This window comes from Ceratotherium simum, chromosome 27 (genome assembly GCF_057802395.1).
Source record: "Ceratotherium simum simum isolate JZ-2026a chromosome 27, ASM5780239v1, whole genome shotgun sequence".
In the NCBI taxonomy this organism is placed as follows: domain Eukaryota; kingdom Metazoa; phylum Chordata; class Mammalia; order Perissodactyla; family Rhinocerotidae; genus Ceratotherium; species Ceratotherium simum.
This window is the reverse complement of record NC_141926.1, coordinates 784,351-800,591: the sequence shown is the minus strand read 5'-3', so window position 1 is coordinate 800,591 and position 16,241 is coordinate 784,351. Positions and strand designations below refer to the sequence as shown.

General features: G+C 49.9%; 2 protein-coding genes across 5 annotated transcripts in view; one reads left to right on the top strand and one right to left on the bottom strand.

The window, feature by feature from the left end:
* The window catches only part of MCM3AP (minichromosome maintenance complex component 3 associated protein), a 49,234-nt gene extending 42,913 nt beyond the window's left edge, over positions 1–6,321 (bottom strand). The window contains exons 1-5 of one of the 2 annotated variants that reach the window (XM_087417894.1): positions 6,198–6,321; positions 4,219–5,538; positions 3,750–3,973; positions 836–914; positions 429–573 (exon numbers count right to left, since the gene is read on the bottom strand). In XM_087417894.1, coding sequence (XP_087274020.1) covers positions 429–573; positions 836–914; positions 3,750–3,973; positions 4,219–5,431 — 1,661 coding nt within the window. In that variant the 5' untranslated portion in view covers positions 5,432–5,538; positions 6,198–6,321. Of the gene's footprint in view, positions 1–428; positions 574–835; positions 915–3,749; positions 3,974–4,218; positions 5,539–5,951; positions 6,142–6,197 lie in introns of those variants that run through there. The other variant, XM_087417895.1, reaches the window with a different exon arrangement.
* A 72-nt stretch (positions 6,322–6,393) lies between these two features.
* Positions 6,394–11,915, top strand: YBEY (ybeY metalloendoribonuclease). Of its 3 annotated transcripts, none has more exons than XR_015548697.1 (6): positions 6,394–6,476; positions 6,967–7,221; positions 8,230–8,358; positions 9,697–9,765; positions 10,451–10,771; positions 10,971–11,051. XR_015548697.1 is itself a non-coding variant. In XM_004429728.3 (5 exons), the coding sequence occupies exons 2-5, from the start codon at positions 7,012–7,014 to the stop codon at positions 11,055–11,057; spliced, it is 495 nt and encodes a 164-aa protein (XP_004429785.2). In that variant the 5' UTR covers positions 6,396–6,476; positions 6,967–7,011; the 3' UTR covers positions 11,058–11,915. The 3 variants fall into 3 exon arrangements, 1 of the variants encoding a protein (XP_004429785.2); XR_015548698.1 differs by lacking the exon at positions 6,394–6,476 and adding an exon at positions 6,674–6,844; XM_004429728.3 differs by lacking the exon at positions 10,451–10,771 and having other exon boundaries at positions 6,396–6,476; positions 10,971–11,915.
* Positions 11,916–16,241: the final 4,326 nt, after the last annotated feature.

Below are 16,241 nucleotides of genomic sequence, written 5' to 3'. Positions count from 1 at the left end.
AGTCACGTTGGAAATTGCTAGAAGTGGTTACTAGGAACACACTGGCTATCACAGCCAGTTAGACAATTTAAGGGAAAACGTTACTGCTTCTACATTTATACATCGGGTGGAACCGTATGACAGCAACGGCATGGGACACGGGACCAAGTGAGAAGAGCGAGGAGCACCACAGGCTCTTCTCAGCCCTGGCAAGTGACTCCTACGGTTACCCCTCTTGTGTGCCCCCAGTCCTCCTGCCCCCGGGTCCCCTCCCTCACCATGTCCTCCTCTCCCCCTCCCCGTCATCAGTCAGTCCCTTCTCATGTTGTCAGCGTACCACCCCACTTCCCATGCACGACGGCTGTGAAGTCCCCCCTGTTTACAGACATCAGAAGTCAAAGCACCCACACGGCGTGTAACATACAGTCATCAAGAAGGAGTGGCCACACCTCTTATTCAGCAGGCTGCCGGCTGCAGCCCTCCCCACAGGCCTGCCCAGAGAGGCGTGCTGGAAGGGGGCGTCCTCCGTGCCCTGGCCAGCCTCACCATCACCCGGTGTCTTCTCCGTGAGGGAAAGGAGTTTCTTGTTGGGACCTGAGGACGCCAAGAGTCAGAACAGAGGTTATAATAGCATAAGTCATTTGACACTGGACTTTTTCACTTGTTTTTTGAAAAAGTAAAATTCTTGTAATTGTTACAGAAGGTTACAAAGGAGCCCCAGGAAACACCGTGAGACAGGAGGATCCACGTGGAGCCGGCCCTCCATGGCAGTGGAGAAGGGGCTCACACTCAAAGCTCCAAGGGCCTTGCACACACAGAGCATTAGAGACTGTGCAAATAATAACTGAAAACTCACTTATTTTCTTCTTGTGCCAAAAGATAGCCATGTCTTCATGCAAACCTTTCCCCTTCTTCCTAGCCAGGGCTGCAGATGCCTGGAAAACAGTCCACAACACAAAGTATGAGGACCTCAGGAGACCAAAGTAACTGAGATTAAACACTCAAGTGCAACGTGCAGAACTCTGTACAACAGCGCAACGCTCCACTCACACATGTTCTGACCACGCCGCCTGCCTCCGGCCACGGCAGCCACGGTCCTCGCCTCCCTTTCCTGTCTCACAAGCACGTACTTGCTCTTCTCCCTTTTGAAGTTAATGACTTGACTGTGAATAGAACCCAGAGGCTTGGCCTCGCTGCCATTTGGTAAGACGACTCTCACCATCTGATTACACAAACAGCAATGGAAAGACTGCCAAGTCACACTTAAACACAAAAGGGAGCTGCAAAATGATACACATGCAATACAATTTATCACAAAACACAACAACACAAAACCAACTACATGTTAGTATACCCACAGATATACCTATGGAAATGTCTAGAAATACGTACACCACTCTAGGAAACTGTGCTTGCTCCTAGGTAACAGGAGAGATGGGGTGATCAGGGGACCTCAGCTTTGTATGCATTCACGAATTGCTTACAATGACAATGTATTTATATACTATATTATACATTTATTATATAAATATTTTTTAGGGTTCCGCCAGAAGAATAAGCACATTGCAATAGCCAAAAAATAACTTTTAAAAAAAAGGATTGGGGCCAGCCCCATGGCGTAGTGGTTACGTTGGGCGTGTTCCACTTCGGAGGCCCAGGGTTCATGGGTTCGGATCCCAGGAGCAGACCTACGCCACTCATCAGCCATGCTGTGGCAGTGACCCACATACGAAACAGAGGAAGACTGGCACAGACGTTAGCTCAGGGCGAATCTTCCTCAAGCAAAAAGAGGAAGATTGGTAACAGATGCTAGCTAAGGACAAATCTTTTTTCCTTTTTTCTCCCCAGAGCCCCAGTACATAGTTGTGTATCACAGTTGTAGAGTTGTAACTCTTCTACGTGGGACGCTGCCTCAGCATGGCCTGATGAGCGGTGAGTAGGTCCGCGCCCAGGATCCGAACCATTCAACCCTGGGCCTCTGAAGCGGAACATGCAAACTTAACTGCTAAGCCACCAGGCCAGCCCCTCAGGGGGAATCTTCCTCAACAACAAAAAATTAGGATTACCATATAACCCAACAATTCCACCCCTAAGTATATACCCAACAGAATTGAAAGCAGGGTCTTGAAAAGATATTTGCAAACCCTGTTCATGGCAGCATTATGGGAGATGGAAACAACCCGTGTCCATCGACAAATGTATAAACAAACAAAATGTGGTACATTCATATAATGGAATATTATTCAGCCATATAAAGGAATGAAGTAAAACCACATGGACAAACCTCGAAAACATTACGCTAATTAAAATATGTCAGGCACAAAGGACAAATATTAAATGATTCTACTTGTATGAAATATTTAGAATAGGCAAATTCATAGAGATAGTGAACTAGAGGTCACCAGGTGCCAGGGGAAGGCGGGAATGGGGAGTTATTGCTAAATGGTTACAGCCTCTGTGTGGGATGACGAAAAGTTCTGGATATAAATAATGAGGATGGTTGCACAACACTGTGAATGTAATTAATGCCACTGAACTGAAAAAAAATTCCATAGAAAGGAATAAATAGCAAAAGCCCTAAAGCTGTGCATATGTTTTGGCACAGAACTTCCACTTTCAGGAATTTAAACAAAGAATATGAACTAATCAGAAGCATATGCACAAACACATCCACAAATAGAAAACTGGCCAAGTAAGTAAACAGGATAGAACGCCATGGAGCATTTAACAATCCCACTCTAAGCTAGACTGTTTCAGTTCAGAAAATACTACAGATTGCTACATGAAGAGGTTACCAAACAGTATATGCAGTGTGATCCCATTTGTGTAAAAACAATGTGACTCTTTAGTCTTTCTGGTTTTCTTCCTTAAGTTGACAGGCAATATTTCTATCATTTTTTTTTTTAACTATTTTTTTTTTAGGCAGTTGGATGCCATTTATTTATTTATTTTTTCCCCCAAAGCCCCAGTAGATAGTTGTATGTCGTAGTTGCACATCCTTCTAGTTGCTGTATGTGGGACTCGGCCTCAGCATGGCCGGAGAAGCAGTGCGTCGGTGCACGCCCGGGATCCGAGCCCAGGCCGCCAGTATCGGAGCGTGTGCACTCAACCGCTAAGCCACCGGGCCGGCCCCATATTTCTATCATTTAACAAAGTATAGAAACATGTTTTCTACTTTATAAATTCCTACAGAACCTAATTTTTCCACACAGGAATACTCAGAAAAAAATAATAAAGCTATAAAGCTACATAATGTGAGTAGTCTGTGTACGCATACACTCTACAACCAATGTGTTATGCATGTATGTGCTTATACACATATTGAAAGTCAAGGTATAAACCAAAAGATTAACAGCAGTTATCTCTGTAGGATGGGATTACAAGGGGATTTTACTTTTTCTGTATTGTTTGAATGTTCACAGTGATCATATACTATGATCAAATAAAACAAAATGAAAAACAAAACAAGAAAACTCACATTTGAAAAAGCGTTGTGTAATCGGTGACAGAGCCACTCCCATGCATTTCAGAGGAATCTGACTTGGTGGGAATCATTCACCCAGCATTTCTAGAATGCTGCCTTCAGTAGGGACTGAAAGCTTTTCACAAATGACTCCAAGTTATGAAATAAATAGTGCATTCCAGCCTCTCCAAGTTAAGAATAATATATTCTAGTATTTCCCTACATTCTAGCAAGCAAATAACTAATAAATGAAAAAAATAGGTTTTAAAGTGACAAAGTTCAAGTGACCTCTGTCTGGAGTACTCACATGATCAAAAAAATACACCACTGCAAGCTTCTTGCTGCGCCTGGTGTAGATGCGCTGCACTTTAGCAATTTTACCGAAGTGCTTCTCCAGAATGGTTCTGTTGTTGAGACAGTCGGGGATGTTCTTGCACTGGATTGCCGTGACTTCAGCAGGAGACAAGCCCCCAAGACTGTCTGTGCTCTCGCTTCTTTTACTCTGACGCCCAGGAGTTCCTCGGAGAGAATCTAGGGGATCAGAGAACAGGCACGGAAACTTACTAGATGGAACGTTTTCACACAACAGGAGGCTCTAATTATGTACCAGCAAAGGAAATCTTCATGGGTGTAAGACCTGCTCCGAGATCCAATGGTATGTTAGGATCCCTAATGTTTACAGGGGATTTTCCAGAAAAATCAAGCATACATCCAGGGAAATTTACCAAGAACTTGTAAGCAAGATTTACTGAATGTTGTAGATTTTTAGAGCTCACCTTCTTTTTTATCTCTACTTTCGGTTTCTTCCTCTTTATTCACACCTGGAAGCCGGGAAGGTGCAAGGACAGATTGACTCCCTCCTGGGATGGCGAAGTGGTCATTATCCCCAGACTCGGCACAGCCAATTTCCTTTTTAGATTCCTTGTTGCCCAGGCGACCTACTTCTTTATTGCTTTTGAAGACATCCTGTATCGTCCGACCAAACAAAGTGCCTCCCCGGGGTCGACTGAGACGGACAGGTCGTTTATCTGGGGGATGATCGCCCCTTGACAGAGGGTCCAAGTCTTCTGCCCCATCATGGCCATGTCTCCTTGGGGAGCGATCCTGGTCCTCCTTCCTTTTCAGTCCTTTCATGAGGCTGGGAAGTGGCTCCATTTGGGAAACAGCTTCTTCACATCCTTGTCTGACACCTGTTTTGCTGACTGAGAAGGGTTCACCCAAAGACCCTGAAGATGTGGGGAAGCTGGTGAAGCTACTACCAGAACTTCCGAACAGTGATTTAGGGCCTCTCTTCTCTTCCTCTACATTTTGGTTTGACAAAGCAGGAATAAAGGCAGATGACGAATTATTACTATTAACTGGTTTTGAAAAAGTAAAATTTGAATTGGTAGCTGAACTACTTGTCATCTGAGAAAAAGAAAATGGGGTCAGTCCCCCAGGTCCACTACTAATTGGGTGGGAAAACGTGAAAAATCCAGAAGTAATTTGGCTCTGAGTTTTCTCTGGCTCTGATTCAGTCCCCAATATTCGTCTGAACACTGAATTTTCGAGAGGTTTAAAGCTGAATTCGGTTTTCCCCAAACCAGAACTTGCTATTTCTCCAGTGTCTGGTCCAAAAGTAGAAGTACTTGGAAAAGCCTCAAGGTTGGGTGATTTAAAACTAAATCCCGGGTTTCCAGGCACACATGAACTTGAAGGCCCAGAAGTAGCTACAAAAGCCGGAGTGTGTTCAAGTCCAGAAAAGAGTCCAACATTCGAGGTCTGGGAGAATCCTGTCTGCGCTGAAGAAGAATGACTTACTCCAGAAGATGCTGGAAAGCTAGATACCTGTGAAAATCCTGAGCTTTTCCCAGGTAATGTACTGTTTTGTCCAAAAAGAGAAGGCTGACCAAATCGAAACGCTGGCCTAGCCTGAAACGTTCCTATGGAACTACTAGATGTTGGAAAAACACTAGGCTGCTGCCCACTGAAAGGATTAGTTGGGTTCATTTTCTGATCCAATTATTGGAAGGTAATAAAAACTGTGTGTACAGAAGTAGTCCTCTTCTTTAAACAGTCTGTTGAACTAGAGAGCTCCTCTTCGTCTTCACGATAAGCTGAAAGAAAAATTCAGATCATTACAGCTATGTCCTATTATAAGACTAAGAAAAGAATTTTTAATCACACGTCACACTCTAAGGATAATTATTTAAAAGGCGAGCAAAGCTAAGGGCTGAATATTCTTATTTTCTGAGAGCCAGCGGATTCCTTTTTTTGGACCGCGGAGTGGAGAGAGGGATACAAATACATTACTTTGTTACGGAGGTTTAAAGCGTGATCCTCTAAGACTAAAAGAAAAAAAATTCAAGTCATTTTCCTAAATTGGTGAATTCACGAGAAACCTCAAATGGTAATAAGAAAATGAACGCCGTTCTCAACTTCAAGACGCGTTCCTGCTGACTTCCTCAACCTCCGCAGCCAGAGAATTATAATGTAACACCGCCAGAACCCCGGTGTTGTTTCCTCCCACCTCATCGTTCTCCGCGTCACCAGAGCACCAGCCTCTCCCCAGACACGGGAATAACTGCGTCTTCACACTGGGGCGACCCCCGCCCCCCTAGGCGCGGGCTCAAAGGCCCCGAGCGCTCAGGCGGGGGCGCCCCAGACCGGGAGGGCCCGGGGGGTGCGGCCGCGCTCGACCACCGCTGGCGGCCGCGCTCGGGCCCGCCGTGTCCGCCCCGGCCGCTCCGTTACCGCGGGCACGGCGGCCGCTCACCGTCCGGCTTGGGGACGCCGCCGCCCGCCTCCCGCCGCCGCCGCCGCCGCCCCGGGGCCCCTCGGCGCCCGGCTGGACGCGCAGAATCGGACCCCGGCCGCCGGAGACAGCCTTCGCTGCGCGCCGCGGACGGGAATGCCGGCGGACCGACTTCCGGTCCGTCAAGCCGGTCCAGCTCCACCTGCGCCCCGCCGCGCTTGGGTTCCGCTTTCCGGGCTGGGCGGCGGCGGGGTTTCCGGTGCGCTGTGTCCAAGCCCGGGCTCCCCGGCTTCGGCCGGGGTATGTGCGCTGGCGGCTTCCCCTGTCCCAACGGGGCCGTGGTACACGCCCCGCATGCTGCCGGGGCCTGCGCACCCCACCCAACTCCGGCACCTCATACCCCCCGCTTCCCCACCTCCTCGACCCCGTACCACCCCCCTCCAACTCCCCCACCCCCGCTCCCCCACCTCCCCACCCCACGCACCCCGCTCCCCCACTACCCCCTCCCTCCGTCCCTCCCTCCACCGTCGCACCCTGCCGCCCACAGCCCACCTCCTCTCTTTTTATGGCGCTTCCCCTCCACCGGCCTTAATTGGCTACTGGCTGTTGTTATCCCTTCTGACTTCGTTTCATATCCCCTCATGTTTCTATCTTCCTTATGATAAAATGTAAATTCCCTTACATTTTTCAATGAATTCCACCAAATAAAGTGATTTGTGTGTGCACGTGTGTGTTTACAGAATTATGACTTCCTAGTACTGATTTGTCTTCTCTTAAAATGTAACCACAGGTTCCTTCACCAGCATTTTTAAAGGGCCGGGTTGTTTTTCCTGAAATGAGTTTGGTGCTTAGAAATCTGCAGCGAGCCATCCCCCTCAGGAGAGCGCCACTCCGCAAGAAGATGGAGATAGTAAGGAATATTTTAGGAGTGCAGAAGTTCGACCTGGGGATCATCTGTGTTGACAACAAGAATATTCAGCACATTAATAGAGTCTACAGAGAGAGAAATATCCCAACCGACGTGCTTTCTTTTCCATTTCATGAGGTAAAAAGTATTTTCCTCGTCACCTTGTCTAGACTACTATCCAGTGTAAATTTCCTGTGTTAATTATACAATGGGTGTGATTTTTAAGTTTTATTTTGAAAACTTTCGAGTATACACAAAAGTAGATATCAACCCCTATTGATTGATGCCCATCATGGAGGTAAAAAGGCAATTGGACTCCTCCAACTCCCCCTCCCCGTCCCTCTTAATGCTGTCAGCGAATTAAGAGGTCTTCTACAATTGTAAGTGTGATTAGATAATGAATATGTATAGATTGAAAAATTTAAATAACACTGAAAATAAAAGAACAGATGGGTAAATATTTTCAACAAATATGTGAAATATAAACAAATATGCTGTGAGGTCACTACCTCCGTGAAGTAAATACCTCATTCAAGGCTTCACACATTGTTAGTAGCAACATAAATTGGAGCGACCCTCTTGGAAAGCAGTTTGTCCGTATACTTTAGGAGCGTTTAAAACATATATGTACTCTTAATCCGCTAGTGTCACACTTAAGAAAATAAATCAAAGAAGGGAAAAGATAAAATGTTAAATATATAATATTAAAATGTTTTCTCCCTAATAGGAAGAAAAAACATTAACACCCTAAATATTCATGTATAGGTGACTAGCTTAGTGTGAACAGTCCTCAACTGAACGGACTGATCTTTAAGGTGTTTATGTGGGAAAATGTGAAAGACTTTAAGACAAAATTCCAAGCAGAAAGAACAGAAATATAAAATTGTATCGATGTGGTGGTTTAACTCCGTAGAAGTTGTGGATCTGTGTGATTTTGCGCTGGGAAGGATGAAAGAAATGGAAAGGAACTCATCTGACAAGGTGGAAACATCTTAAGTCGCTTGTGTGTGGTGGCTCTGCTGAGCACCACCCCCCACCTGCCTTGGGACTAGTGAGAGGGGTCTTCCAGAGGGAAATCTGTAGGCCTGCGGTCGAGGTCGTGTTCCTGAGGTCATGTTCTCCACACCTGTATTTCCTCATTTGCAGAATCTGAAAGCAGGTGAAATTCCCCAGCCAGATTTTCCAGATGACTATAACTTGGGAGACATTTTCCTAGGAGTGGAGTATATCTTCCAGCAGTGCAAGGAAAATGAAGATTACTATGACATCCTGACTGTAAGTGGAATGCTGAACTGACAGATCCCGGTAGCGAGATAAACACCGATGTCCTTCATCCAGGCTGTGTAAAGAGGTTGTGAATGCGACACCTGCATCCACACTATCATCCACGCATAGGACGGGGGTTATTGGGGGAGACCTACAAGCAGGGACACGCCTCTCTCCCACAGAGAGAGAGGAGAGCCTAGGCCCTGGGTCTGCAGGCCCAGGGCAGTGTTGGGTGGGGAAGAGGACAGGGAACATCTATGTAACTGGGAAAACGGAAGCTCCCAGAAGTGGCCTTGTTTTAGCTTTTATCTCTGGAGATCAGCAGGCTGTGTTTAGCTAACTCAGACGTGCTGAATAACTGAACTGCCCAAAGTAGGCAGGACTCTAGCCTCCGGAACCTTCTAGATCTGTCTCTCCTCAACTTGATGCAAAAAAAAAAGGGAGTGGGGGGGATTGTTCTGAAAAACGATGTGTGTAATTGAATCATGTTTTAACTTCCCCATGGATTCAATTGAGGTGCCTTCCTTTGGCGGAACAGCTGCACCCTGAATTACCTTTGGGGGATCCTAGTGCTTCTGTGGGACTTGAAGCAGAGCTTCCAGGCCAGACCCAGTGTGAGCAGGCATTGGGGGCCTGACTGCTTCCTCGGGTGAGGGTGGGTGAGGGTGGGTGAGGGCGGGACTTCCCCGGGGGAGGAGGCTGTGCTTTCTTCCTGAGAGTGACAGGAGCCCCAGCATAGGCAGGACTGGTTGGCATGGGGTTCAGCTCTGGGACATCTGGCAGCAGCTGTGCACCCCCAGGGTCCTGCGGGGGGCAGTCTTGGACGTCTGCTTCCACTCCCCCACACCTCCTGAATATTCTGTTACCCACACTGGAGGACCAGCCCTGCTCCTAGGACCCTCATCCCCCGGCACCCGGCCAGGCCAGGCCACTCTCCTCCCCGCTGGCTCCCAGCTGCGCGTAGGCTCCTTCCAACAGCCTGGGTGCCGTCTACCTAGCCCCGCTTATCCTCCATGTCTCCACAGCCCCCACCTTGCCGCCCCTCCCCCTGCCCCCTCCTCCCCCCCCAGGGGAGACCCTGATCTACCCACCCGTAACGGGGCCCTGGCCTACCTGCTGCTCCCTGAACTGCACCCCTCTGTCCTCACAGCCCCGCTGTGTCCTTTCTGCCCGCCCTCGCCCTCGGTGCTGCTGCCACCTGCTCCCACAGCCCCGCCTGGGCCCAGAGGCAGGTTCCTAACCTCCTCTGAGAGGTGTGGGCTACTGTCTTCCTGCCTCCTCCTCCCTTTCCCGAGCTCACGGTGTGGTCGTCTTAGCCCCTGAGGCGGCTTTTAATTGTTCTGACAGGTGACTGCCACCCATGGGCTCTGTCACCTGCTGGGCTTCACACACAGCACAGAGGCCGAGTGGCAGAAGGTAAGACCATCCCTGTCCATCAGCATGCGCAAGGGTGTGCCCTGCCGTGTGCACCAGGCACCCCCAGAAACAGGGCCACCCAACCCGTCCCTTATAGTCAAGGATGAAAACCAAAATTGGAAAAAACAGTAAAATAAGGAATTTTATAAATGCCTGCTTTATAAAAAAGACTCACAATGTTTGTTTTAAATATTGGGCTCCCCAAATGCTGTTAACTGTGCTATTTATTAACTACTGAAAGGAAAGTCTCAGCAGAGAGACTGAATTCTATAAATTCTATAAAATTCTAATGGCTTAAAGTTAAAAAATCTTTATAAAAGAAATTGTGATGATATTTATGAGTTGGAAACAGGATTTAGGACATGCAGGCGTCCGATAGGGACTATTGGGTAAAGTTATTTACCAATTTGTTTTCTCAAAGGGCCAACATTTACCCTGTTTATAAAAGTCTGCGTGGGTATATGCACCATATTGTGTTTAATAAACTCAAATTATATTTGTAATCTAACAGTCGGGTTCTCTGAAAGGCATAGAAAAACTTTTTTCATTAACAAAAAAAGTCCTTGATGCCGTTGGCCTCCCAGGGGCCCATCCTAGGCTGGGTCCACACCCTGGCTCGGCCCTGTTCCCAGTGGGATGCTGACCCCGCTGTGGCCCCTCGCTCCTCTCCTCCCTGCACTCACAGACCAGGAGAGCCTTCGATGACGTCACCTCCAGCAGGCCTGTCTTCCAGGGACTCAGCCCTCCTGGGGCCTCCCTGCCCACCCGCCCAATCCCCCCGGGAGGGAGTATCCTCACGCACCCACCCCTGTGTGTCCTGGGCCTGGCTGACCGGCGTCCCATCCTCCTGAGCCGCCCATCTGGCTCGTTCTGCAACCCGAGGCACGTTCTCCTCTCTCCTGCCTGAGACCACCACCTCAGCCCCTGCCCTCAGCCCCTCCTGCTGGCTCCGTCCTTCACCCTGAGTGACGTGTTGGCCCCCCACCGTGTGCAGGCGCTGGTGACGGTGAGCAGAACCAGACCTGCCCTTCGGCCTGTGTGGGAGGCCATGCAGCCAAGGCTCCCTCACACCACAGCCGTGAACGCGGGCCTTTGGTCGGGGCTTCCAGCAAGGGGATCCCTGGGCCGAGCCAGGGACTCTCCAGGCCTGAGTAGGCCAGGCCAGCTGGGCGAGTCCCCAATCGTTCTCCGTTCCTTTCTTTCAGATGTACCAGAAGGAGAAGCAGGTTCTCGAGGAGCTGAGCTGGCGGACCGGTACCAGGCTCCAGCCCCTGAGCAGGGGCCTCTTCTGAGGATCGAGGCCCAGGACGGCACCCTGGTATCGCAGGGTGCTCCAGAACACAGGGACACAGTGGCTGGAAGACAGACCCCTCCCTTTGGGCTCTGAGGATCAGGGACTGCCCCAAACTGAGGGCCCTGCTGGTCACTGCTGTCCTGTGGGGCTGCAGAAGTGCCAGCCCACGCTGGGGCTAAATTTCCCGAGTGGAACCTGACCAAGTACAAGAGAAATTTCCATTCATTATTTAGAACACAGCAGACGTGTTCTTTCAGTATTGTAAATAAAATAGTTCTAAACTCTCAGAATGGAGAGATGGAGCACATGAACCCCCCGCCCCCTTGGGGTGCTGCGTTTGGTACAGAGGCCCTTCCCTCTCCCCGCTCTGCAGCCCACTCTAATACGCAGCCCAGGCTGGACATTCCCCTCACCCTCCTTCCTGCTGGAGTCCCAGTGGATTTGGTTCCCGCCCAACCCTCAGGAGCACTGTAACCTGGAGCCTTCACTTGGCACCTCTATGACAGGAGGGACAAGGCTCACCCTTGGGGTGGCTGCAAGGCCAGGATGACCCCAGCCAGGTGACCCACAGTGGACGTCTCCCATCTGTGGTGTCTCCCGAGATGGGCATGGCCCCTGGTCAGGGCATTTGCCTGTAGACTGTACCTGAGTCCTCCACTGTGGCAGGGGCGTGGCCAGAGCTCTGGGGCCCCAGCTCCCCCTTACTGCCCACTGAGCTGTGTTAAGTGTCTTCTGGCTCAAGGGAGGCACCTGAGCTCCAACAGCCGCATCACATCCTCCCAGAGGAAAGCGTCCCTCCTGTCAGTATTTCCTGCCTTGTCTTCTGGGTGTTAAAATAAACCCAGGAGTCATCACAGAGCTTTGTCCAGAGCTACTCATGAGCGTGGGGTGTCATGGGTGGGAGCGGATCGTGGAGGGGCGCTGAGCCGACCCAGGGCCTCCATCACGGGGGCCTCCCAGGTCCACACACCAACCGCAGCGCAGCACAGTGCATCCCTCCAAGGAGCCCTGAAGAGGGTGCAGCAAGGAAACACGGCCTCTCAGAGGCCCTTTTTTGGCCCTAAAACCCAGGGGTGCTACGATTCTGAGAATTTGTTTCTCCCATGAATCAATTTTAGAAACAAGAAAACACATTTCCCGCTGGATTTGTGTCCTGTCTCAGCCAGGACTTTCCCTGGGCTCTCGGGGACCTGGAGTTGGGCCAGTCGTCGTCCTGAGTCACTGTTGGCCATGCACGGCCTGCTTTTGGTCAGTTAGTTAAGCTTGTTATCAGTTTAAAGTCTGACACAGCGAAGACCAAAGATAACCCCCCAAAGCTCCTGGCTCTGCAGTCCTTTCTAAGACTGAAGGGGTCCTGAGACCTATGGGTCCCATCGGTGGGTATTTCGGAGGCTCCTCCGTCTGCCGTCAGAGCCGACCCTGGTGAACCTCTGGCCACATCCAGGGCACAGGCGGGGTCCTGGGGATGGGCCTCACAGCGGAACTGCTGGGGGCCGGGGTGGGAGGTCCAGCTTTACCAGGCAACGCCTAATCCTGAAGGGCCAGCTCACCTGTCCCCCAGCAGCCTGATGCAGTGACCCCGGGGTCCAGACCCCAACTGTGCACACCCTGACCCCTCCACGTGGATGGGTGTCTGTGTGTACACTGTGGCCGTCCTGTGTCCTGTCACCAGTGACCCTCTTCATTGGCATTGCCTCCACTGTGAGGTGACTGCTCAGCCCTTAGGCCCATTTTTCTACTAGTTCTTCTTTTTTCTTACTGATTCAGAGGTGTTTTCATATATCACTGAAAACAATAGAGACTGAGCAAGTGTCCCTCTGACCTTCGGAATCTGAGAAAAGGCCGCCCACTGTCCAGTCAATGGCTGTGTCACCTGCCACCTGGCTGTGGAGCTCCGTCCTGGCTATTTCATTCCACTGGTCACTTTTGCCCACCCCTGACCTGGCCCACACTGCCCTGGCTCTGGAGCTTCCTGCAAAGCCAGTGTCTGCCAGGGCAGACCCAGTACCTTGGGCTCCTCGGCCTTCTACTCTCCTGCCTGTATTCTGGACTCAGCTCCTGAGCCGTGACGACCTGGAATCTTGGTGAGAGTTACATTAAATCTGTAGGTCAGCTGAGGATCTTAAGGCTCCAGGCCAGGCTGGCGCAGCATCTCTTGCTTCGTGGGTCTTCAATGTTTTTCAGTGAGTGTCAACGTCTTAGCACCGGTGGGCACGATGTGCCTGTAGGAGCCCCACCAGCATGGGGGCATGGCCATTAAAAGAAAACTGTTTGCTCACAACAGGAGTTAGTGCAGACCCCACAAGTTAAGGGCTCAGTCCCAAAAGACTGCTCCCCACTTCAGACCAGGGTACCCACACTTCTGTTCAACTTCAATACAAATCAGGGTTTCCACACCCCCTCCATCTGGTTCAGTAATTTGCTAGAATGGCTCACAGAATTGTGGGAAAAACTGGTTTATTATAAAGGCTACTATACAGGATACATATGAACAGCCAGATGAAGAGACACATAGGGTGAGGTTGTAACCACGGGCCCTCCAGAACCAATTCAAGTGACCCCATCTTTTATCAACAGAGTGATTAAGAATTACCTTTCAGGGGCCGGCCCAGTGGTGTAGCAGTTAAGTTCGTCTGCTCCACTGCGGCTGCCCAGGTTCAGATCCTGGGCGTGGACCAACGCACCACTTGTCAAGCCATGCTGTGGAGGCATCCCATATAAAGGAGAGGAAGATGGGCACAGGTGTTAGCCCAGGGCCAGTCTTCCTCGGCAAAAAGAGAAGGATTGGCAACAGATGTTAGCTCAGGGCTAATCTTCCTCAAAAAAAAAAAAAAGAATTGCCTTTTAGAAAATGTGCACAGTCACGTAGCCAGAGCATGTGCAGAAGAAATCTTGAACTGAAATGACCACAGAACCAAAGACCCTCCTCCTCATGGAATCCAAGGACCAGTCTGGACACAACCAGAACTTGAATGTCAGACTCTTATCAGAAGCAAGGCGTCCCTCATTCAGGAAGATCTGGTGTTAAAATTCTTTCCTCACCTCATCATAAATGTTTAGAACCCTATCATAAAAGTTGAGAACCTTATCATAAATATTTAAAACCTTACCACAAATGCTTGAAGCCCACCAATCAAAACCTGTCCCATGGGCTGGCCCCGTGGCTTAGCGGTTAAGTGCGCGCACTCCGCTGCTGGCGGCCCGGGTTCGGACCCGGGCGCGCACCGATGCACTGCTTCTCCGGCCATGCTGAGGCCGCGTCCCACATACAGCAACTAGAAGGATGTGCAGCTATGACATACAACTGTCTACTGGGGCTATGGGGGGAAAAATAAATAAATAAATAAAATTATTAAAAAAAAAAAAAAAAAAAAAAACAAAAAACCTGTCCCACCAGCATTTCCACATGGCAGCCTACTCTCTCTAACCTCTTAAATTTTGCCCCAAATCCTGAATCGGAGACAGATCTGAGGTCACACACCCCCTGTTCACCCTGCAGATAGATCTCACGGAATAAAGCTGATCTCTTTCCCCAAAGGCTGATGCCATAATTAATCGGCTATTTATGCAGATCAGGCAAGAGAACCCCAATTTTGTGTGGTAACAAGGTCTGGGAGGGTCCCGAGCACAGGAGCTCTGTCACCATGGAGTTTGGGGTGCGTCACCCTCCCATCTTTTTGGGTTTTTGTGGAGATTCCATTCCATAGGCAGGATTGATTCAATCCTTGGCCGTTGGGGATTAACTCAATCTCCAGCCCCTCTCCCCTCCCTGAGGTTGGGGGTGGGGCTGAAAGTTCTGACCCTCTAATCCCATCTAATCACGTGGTTGCTTCCTCTGGTGACCAGCCCCCTTGCTGAAGCTCTGGGGGGCCCACAGATTCACCTCATTTGCATAATCTCAGGTGTGGTTGAAAGGGGTTTATTATGAATAACAAAAGACACTCCTCTTACCCCTCTCACAGTTTTAAGAGCTTCTACGCCAGGAACCGGGGATGAAGATCAAATATGTATTTCTTATTATATCACAATATTACGCCATGCAAAGCCCCAACCACCAAACTCTAGGCCCCTGGACCCCAGAACCGGCCTCCCAAGCAGCTCAGCCCCCCTTCCAGGGCTGCTCAGACCTCTTCAGCTCCCGAAGGTTGGCCCAAGAGGGACCAAGGGGGCCACGTATGGGGATGCCTTGACCCCTGGTGATCCACCCCTACTGCAGGCCCTCCCACTAGTGCCTTGTCCTGGGGTCACAGCACAGGGACACTCCTGTGCAGGAACACGTTTCCTCCATCCCTGCTGACCTGGCACGGCCAGGTGTGAGAGCGTAGAAGATATATCCATCAGTCTCTGCCTCCAGTTCCCGGCACAGAGCTCCTGAATCTCTTGTGATTTCCTGGGTGATAGGAGCATCTTTTGTCCTAATAAGGTGGGGGCTGGTCACCAGAAGGAGCAAGCCATGATCAGAAGCCTGGAACTTTCAGCCCCACCTCCCATCCTCCAGAGAGGGGAGAGAGGCTTAATGATTGATCATGCCTGCATGATGAAGCTTCCATAAAATCCCAATAGCATGGGGTTCAGGGAGCTTCCAGGCTGGTGAACAGGTGCACGTACCAGGAGGGTGACGCACCCCAACTCCATGGGGACAGAAGCTTCTGCACTCGGGACCCTCCCAGACCTTGCCCTGTATGTCTCTTCATCTCACTGTTCATCTGTATCCTTCATCATATCCTTTAATAAACTAGTCAATTTAAGTGTTTCTTGAGTTCTGTGAGCTTCTAGTAAATTAATCAAACCTGAGGAGGGGATCATGGGAATCCTGATTTATATCTGGTTGGCCGGAGCACAGGTGACAACCTGGACTTGTGATTGCTGACTGAAGCGTGCTGGGAGGGACGTCTCATGGGACTGAGCCCTTACACTGTGGGGTCTGACGCCATCTCCGGGCAGATGGTGTCAGAATTGAGTTAAGTTGTCGGATCCCCAGCTGGTGTCGCAGAGAATCGCTTGGTGTAGGGAAAAACCCAGACATTTGGTGACCGGAAGTGAAGTGTTCTGTGTGAGTGTAAAGAGACTCATGGGGAAGAAAGACACAGGAGGAAGACCTGGGTTTTCCCTACTTAGGAGATAAACAAAACTGAGTTTTTCCAATTTACCAGGCCATCCAAAGACAATCAACTTCTATCAA

What these genes read in the sequence shown, in the direction of transcription:
- YBEY (XM_004429728.3), top strand. Translation starts at nt 7,012, where the DNA reads ATGAGTTTGGTGCTTAGAAATCTGCAGCGAGCCATCCCCCTCAGGAGA. An exon ending in TTTCTTTTCCATTTCATGAG is followed by an intron (nt 7,222 to 8,229) that starts GTAAAAAGTATT and finishes CCTCATTTGCAG; the next exon opens with AATCTGAAAGCAGGTGAAAT. An exon ending in CAGAGGCCGAGTGGCAGAAG is followed by an intron (nt 9,766 to 10,970) that starts GTAAGACCATCC and finishes CCTTTCTTTCAG; the next exon opens with ATGTACCAGAAGGAGAAGCA.